The 7,840-nt window shown below is 25.1% G+C and overlaps 1 protein-coding gene across 1 annotated transcript; it reads left to right on the top strand.

Moving 5' to 3' along the window:
* The first annotated feature begins 1,582 nt into the window (after window positions 1–1,582).
* LOC129607092 (4-hydroxybutyrate coenzyme A transferase) lies at window positions 1,583–6,574 on the top strand. The gene is made up of 6 exons (XM_055517820.1): window positions 1,583–1,873; window positions 1,934–2,010; window positions 3,949–4,341; window positions 5,124–5,528; window positions 5,594–5,860; window positions 5,926–6,574. Exons 1-6 carry the CDS (start codon window positions 1,776–1,778, stop codon window positions 6,108–6,110), a joined length of 1,425 nt encoding a protein of 474 aa, XP_055373795.1. The 5' UTR covers window positions 1,583–1,775; the 3' UTR covers window positions 6,111–6,574.
* The last annotated feature ends 1,266 nt before the right edge of the window (window positions 6,575–7,840 follow it).

The raw sequence follows: 7,840 nt of genomic DNA, 5'->3' as shown, positions 1-7,840 counted from the left end.
TATCTTATTTTTTGAATTGGAACAATATTAGATTCGAAATAAATTTAGCTAATGAAAATGATACGTGATTTGAAATGAAAAGCGGCGACATTCTTTTTTATTGTTGTGAAAAATATTAATTAAGACTTAATTTACTTAACTTAGAAAAATTGCACAGCTAAATTCAATAATAAATTTAAAAAAAAATTTTATATTAAAACAATAAAGTACGATAATCATATATATTAAATTTTTGAATATTTGTTATTCAATTATTTTTAAGTATTTGCTGTAATTAGTGGAAAATTGCAAAAAAAAAATAAAAAGGTAAAAGAGAAATAAATAAAGTATATTAGTCGAAATTAAAAAAAAATCCATATTATTTCAGTAGAGTGAAAAATTTTAATTGGGACTTCGTGTTTTAAATATTGGGTTCAGGAAAGAGAGAAATACAAAGAACTAAGTGTTTTTAACATTTACCAGCTGCTATTTTGCAATTTTCTGTCGGAATGATATATTTTTAATTAAATTACAAATTTTTATTTGTACATTTATAATTGTAATTTTTTAATTTAAGATTTAATTTAGATTTATTTTAATATTGTTGTGTTATTCCTAATTTTTTTTTAATATTAATTTTGTTATTCAGTTTCTTTTTTGTTAATATATTTTCTCCTAGTCATAAAAATTACTAAATTGAAAAAAAAACATATGTAAAAGTAATGAAATAATAAAATCAATTACATACATATTATTATTTTTGGTTTTTCCTTTTACAGCTCTCTACTTTTCACTTTTATTGTATTTATAAAATTTTTTGAAAAATTTTCTACATCAAGTAATACATAATGTATATTTAATCAAAGAAACTTTTAGGAATGATTCAGGAAGTTGAAAACAAAATGCAGGTGAGAAAATGATAATGTTTGAATACTTTTCTAAAATGCAAAGAAGAAAACTTCGAAAATTTCGAAAAAATTATAATTTTCTGGTGATTAAACAGAGCAAGAGCAATATACATATTTGCATGTATATATTATTTGTATATTGCAAGTCTCGAAATTGTTGAATACATATATTTAGGTTTTTGGATCTCCCTTATTTTAAAATTATTAAAATATAATTGTCGTTATATTTATACCATTAGAATATTTGACACCGACCAATGGAAAAATTAAAAATAAAATATTCACTTTAAATAAAGATATTTTTAGGCAATTATATTTAAATTTACTAGTTTGTATATTCTACACATTTCAATAATTTTTCATTTTACTATTTTATAAAAAAAAATATATGTGATATGAATTATATGCTACATAACTATAGCTCATATCATACAACAATAAAATACCTAATTATACAATATTTTATAATAAAAGCTTGCATAATCATCCCTAAGTTTTACCTTATGCATCTAAATAAAATTGTAAATTTTCAAACTCTTTCAGATTTTAATTCACTGTTGGCAATATTAAAATTTATACTTTCCAACTGAAATAATTGACATTTAAATCTGATTTCTGACATTCTTATTGTCAAATTTTTATTTGACTGATAATAATCAGATACACGAGAATTGCATCGTAGACGATAATAATTTAGACTTCAATCAATGTTTTCAGTTGTTATTTTCGGCAGCCAGCAAGAACTAATTGTATTAAGGAAAGTTAAATATTTTTATTTTAGCGGAATTGTACTTTGAACTTGTTTATTTTTCTAGCAAAAAAAATTGCTTTATTTGATAAGAACAAACAAGAAAAAAAATAAAACGATTTTAGAATAATTAAGTTACAATGGCATTGTTGGTTAAAAGATTATCAATTAAGAATGGTGCTCCGGCAGCAGCATTAAATTTATTGAAATCAAACAATTTTTTCACTTACGTTAATGAGTAAGAGCTTTTATTTTTATAAAAGGGAGAGATATGCAAAATAAAATTACAAATTTACAGGCCTTCACATCCAATTCCTAATAAAAAACCAGATATAACAGATGATCCAAAAGTTGCTGTAAATTGCGTGAAATCCGGTAAGTTTTATCGTATCACATATTTGGCAATTATACATATATATATGTATATGTACCCTTTATTGTAATGTTAAAAATTTTTCAAAAATATTTATCTATTTTTTTATCCAATTTCAATATCTACAACAAATATAATAGATGGTTATGTAACATTTTTATTAACTATGAGCACAATATAAAAGTTATAATATGTATAAAAATTTAGAAATATCTACATAATGTACATAATATATATGTACCTACTTAGAATTTAGATTGCTAAGCAAAAATTCAAATCTGACCAAACGAGTTATTTTAGTATTATATTAAAAATATAATTTGCTTAATATGTAATATAAAATGAGCTTAATTTTTCATCAACAATATTCAGATACACATACAATCTAACTCTTTTATTGCTGTTCTGCGTTTTTTGACATGATCTTGAAACAAAAAAAATAGATAAAAACAAATTCTACTTCAATATAAATATATTACATTTGTCTTAATTACCGCATTAATATTTTATTATCTTTGAAAACAAGGGCAACGTGATTTGAATTTTCAATCACGTTCGTATGTACACATATGTATGTACGTAAAATACTCATAATATGCCTAGCTACTTGCTCATTACATTTTTCAGATTTTACCAAAAAGTTATTTTTGACTATGATAAAACTGTTCGAATTTTAAGAAGTTCAAATTTTATAAGAAAAAACAATCGAATTTCACATTTACATACTATGTACATTAAAAAATTTTAAGTAAAATTAAAATAAAAGTAATTTTTTTTCCTCTCTAATACCACATTACTTAATAGTAATTATCTATATAGGTGCCTTACCTATATATACATATATTATATGAATTAAAAATAAGGTCAATATTCTTAATACTAATTAATATTATGTATGTATGTATGTAAGTATAAAAGTGTTAAAACTTACGTAAAATAATGGACCGAATTTAGACTTGCATATTAAATTTAATTAAATCAATAAATTTAAACATTTTATAAACAATTTATACGAACAATGAGGTATATATAGCATAATCCAAAATATAAACTTTAAACTATTTTATCATTGAATCGTTATAACCCTATGTACCTAATAGTTTAAAAAATCTTAAAAAGCTTCTTCAATTACTCTACATATATGTAACGTACATATGTATTATTGGTACCTCATTGTCGTTATTAAATTTAATTTTATTGTTTATTTTCTTAATTGGTTTGTTAACATGTTGTATTTCATTCAACCTAATAAATTTATCTATTCTCAGATTCATTTTGTCATAATATTATTTTTTATAATTATTTTTTCATAACAAATAAAATATTGTCTGAATTAACAAATATGTGATAACAATTTGTCTAATTAGCAATATTATCATTTTTGGTATAAATTCCATTCCAATGTTTAGATAGATAGGTACCAACAAAGCTTTTTATATATGTATGTACCCACATTATTTATGATTTCTATATAATATTGTAAATATTTACATATTTTTGTACATATCTAATAGACATATAGATCATTTTGAAATATGATTCTGGTACATAACATTCTTATAACTTTCACTCTTACAATCTAAGATTGATTGCAAATCAAGTGAATAACAATAAAATATTTTAAAAAGCTAAACTTAAGGCTAAACTCGAAAAATATGCACAAATCGTTCATTCTAATATATTAATTCCAAAATTTAAATTGGAAATTTTCGAAAATTAGGTTTCAAAATTATGAATCTTTAATATGTATAAATTAAATACTTATACAACTAGTTCCAATTATTTGAATTTTGTTTTTGTCCTTTTGTTTAAATGAATTTCAATATATCACTAGTTGAACTTTACGAAAAATTTATTGTATTTATTGTTTTCATTGTAAAATTTTACTGTATATTGCAATATGGTGAACTTTAATTACTGAATATTTTTTTTTGTTACAGGCGATGTTGTATTTTGTTCTGGTGCTGCATCAACTCCTAATGTGTTGATACAAGCAATGACCGATAATGCTGTGGAAAAGAAACAACAGAATATTACGGTATGTCATATGCATACAGAAGGACCAGCTGCCTATTGCAATCCTGAAGTATCTCATATATTTAGATCATCATCATTTTTTATGGGTGGAAATGTTCGTAAAGCTGTAGCTGAAGGACGTGGTGATAATATGTCAATCTTTTTACAAGACATACCAAAACTTTTTACAACTGGAATCGTAAAACCAGATGTAGCATTTATTCATGTTTCACCACCAGATCGTCATGGTTATTGTTCATTAGGTACAAGTGTTGATTGCGTTCGAGCTGGATTAATGCATTCAAAAAAGATTGTCGGTAAGTTTGCAACATTTTGTATTTGTATTTTGTATTGATTTTTTTTTTCATATTTATTCTTATTGAATGTGTTATATTCTTTTCAGCTAATTTGAACAGCTCAATAATAAATCTACTGAAAAGTTCAATATGCTTTATATCCGGAACGAATAATAATTTGTAATCCTGTGTTTAAGTGGTCATTGTCTGTCTTCTAAGCAAATCGTAAATTTCTTTATGAAATAAGTTTATAAGATCCCTCTTTTAGGTCCTTCCTTGATTATGCTTTTCTTTTTTCAATGGGGCTTCGTGCCATTGTCGCGAAATTAGTTATACCCTGTAATTTCCTCAGGTATCTGCCTCTTTTTTATTTTTCTTATTAATCATTCGAGTCAATTCTTTTACACCATATTTTAACCTTTGATACACAAATATTTGTTGTACTGTTTGTAATACATTAATTTCTAATTCTTTTTTTGATATCTGGTCACAGATGCTTTTCTTTTTTAAATATTTTCTCTATTTTTTTACAACATTTTCAAACGCATCACTTGATGTTTTTCAAGAAATACGCTAAAACATAGTTTATCAGCAAGCTGTGAAACCTTTTTTTGATTATCCAAGTATTAACATAGTTTAAACCTCATTTTTTATTTTAATTTTGAAGAAGATTTTAAGAGTGAATGAATCTTTTGGAACAAAAAATATGAAATCATGATAAAATACAGAATAATTTGCATATTTATTACACGCTCTAATATTTTTGTTACTAAATATATTTATGTTTACAACATTTTTTTTAGCACAAATTAATAAACAAATGCCGAGAACATTTGGAGACTCCATTATTCATATGTCGCATTTTGACTCTGCTATTAACATTGATGTACCACTACCACAACACGGTGGTAAAGGAATATCTGATGTTGAAAATAAAATTGGACAAATTATTGCTGAAAACTTGGTCGAAGACGGTGCCACATTACAAATGGGAATTGGTTCTATTCCAGACGCTGTTTTAAATGCATTACATAATCATAAAAATTTGGGTATCCATTCTGAAATGTTTGCAAATGGAGTTGTTGATTTAGTTAATAAGGGATGTGTAACAAATTCTGAAAAAACAATTCACAGAGGTCGTATTGTCGGCTCATTTTTAATTGGTAATCAAGAACTTTACGATTTTGTTAACGACAATCCATTCATTGGTGAGGCATTTATCATAATAATAAAAATATATAGATTATAAAATAAACTTTTATTTAATTTACAGAAATGTTAACAATTGATTATGTTAACAGGGGTGCAATTGTTGCCCAAAATCCTAAAATGACTGCAATTAATTCCTGTATTGAAGTTGATATAACTGGACAAGTTAATTCAGACTCTATTGGAACCAGATTTTATTCAGGATTTGGTGGCCAAGTAGACTTTATAAGAGGAGCTGCTGAAGGTTTTGATGGAAAAGGAAAACCAATTATTGCAATGCCATCTGTAACAAACAAGGGAATTAGCAAAATTGTACCACTTTTAAAACCAGGTTCTATATATATATAAATTTATTAAAAGAGACAAATATTTGATTCTTAATTTTTCTTTTTTTAGGTGCCGGCGTTGTAACTTCTAGAGCACATGTGCATTATGTGGTTACTGAATATGGCGTTGCAGAATTATTTGGAAAAACCATGCGTCAAAGAGCACATGCTTTAATTAATATTGCTCATCCTGATCATAGAGAAGCGCTTGAAAAAGCCGCCTTTGAACGATTTAAGACTACTCCTTCCCCATAAAGATTATAAAAAAAATTTAGTGAGCGATTAAATGCATTGCAATGCGGAAAATGCCGAAAATGAAAATATTTTATTTTGTAAATTAAGAAGAAACGTAATTTGTACTCTATTACTTTAAAACGATATTAAGCTGTAATTAGAAATTATATATATATATGAACATATCTATATAGAAAATGCCTTTGATCAAAATTATTAGGTGTGTTCGAAATAATTAAAAAAAAAATGTTAAAAATTAGCTTTCCTGAAAAAATTTGATTTTATTATAATACTAAAATTATTGTCTGTGCTTTTATTCTGTTTAACCTTAAACGCATTTCAATTTTGATTCCAGTTTAAAAGTTATAACAGTTTTATATTATCTACATTTATTTATTTGAGTAAAAAATTATGTCAAACTTTTGTAATTTTAATTTCCATGCACATTTTGTATTTTAAGTTAATAAAGTTTTGATTACCTTTTATTTCTATATTTTATTACGCTAGTTCATATGTATTTTAAAGTTTAAAATTTATAAATTAGAAAAAGAAATCATTTTGTTTCCAAAAAAAAAAGAAAGAAATAAAATATTACAAACCAAAAACAAACAAGAGTTTTTAAATCATGTGCTCCCAGTTGTTATCAGATTCACATTATTATTTTTCCTTTATTTCATTTCAAAAATACACACCAACAATTTGAAAAAGTTGTTCAATAATTTACGATCGAGACTCGAAGTTTTTTGTAAGAGAATTATAGCGGCTTATGGTCTGTTTTTAAATTGCATAAATTCAGGAAATGGCTTTGTTGCATTAAAAAAGTAAAGGTTTTAAGAGAAAAAAATAATAGCCATTATTACATTATGTTACAGATTAACCTTTTAAAAAATTGCCATACAGATTAAATTTTAAGAAAGCTTTGCCCATTTCAAATTATAAAAATATAATAAATACTAGTTCTGAAATTGTTTTTATTTCATTTTCTTTGGAAATGAAATACCTACACACTTATGTATGTATCCGATGTTGTAATTTTGAGAATAATGTTTCATTAGGTCCTAAAAACCTTTGTGCTGCTGCAAAAGTTGCAGGTAAATCTTGAAAACTACAAGAAATACAGGTAAATTCTTGAAACGTATCTAAACTAAAAAACCCATTCAAATTTTTGGAAACCTGACATGTACATACATATATAATTGCTTTACCGTTCATTTAGGGTTTAGGCCCTTATTATGTTCGGCGAAACGAATGAGATTTTTGGCGAATATGGATTTTTGGTATTATTAGCGTATTCGCCCAAAATTTAAGCGAATGAGGATTCAAATCTGTCGGATGAAAATTCTGTGTGATAAGCTTCGCGAATGAAACCAGAAATCATAATAATACAAACTTTTTTTTTTCATTGGATATTATAGAATTTATATTGATATAATAAAAAGACCTAAACTATCTGTAAAGTATGTATCTAAAATTCTACAAATTATTGTAAAAATATTGATACATTTAAGCGTAAAAAAAGAACCAAAAACACTTTTGGTTCAGAACAATCAATTGTTTTTGCAAAAAAAATGTACATATATGTGGTATTAACCTTATTATTTTCGGTAGGTTTTCTAATGTCTTGCGGTAGTACCATTTTGGATATGGCAAATGAAAGCAATGGGGATTTTCGTTTATTCCGTTCAAGAATAGTTTCTAACTTGCAGTACACTAAAAATATAGATCATTCGGAAATTACTGGCTGCAATAAA

Source organism: Condylostylus longicornis, unplaced genomic scaffold, assembly GCF_029603195.1.
Source record: "Condylostylus longicornis isolate FDR11 unplaced genomic scaffold, ASM2960319v2 ptg000026l, whole genome shotgun sequence".
In the NCBI taxonomy this organism is placed as follows: domain Eukaryota; kingdom Metazoa; phylum Arthropoda; class Insecta; order Diptera; family Dolichopodidae; genus Condylostylus; species Condylostylus longicornis.
The sequence above is the reverse complement of the archived record's forward strand: the minus strand, read 5'-3'. Positions and strand labels throughout refer to the sequence as shown.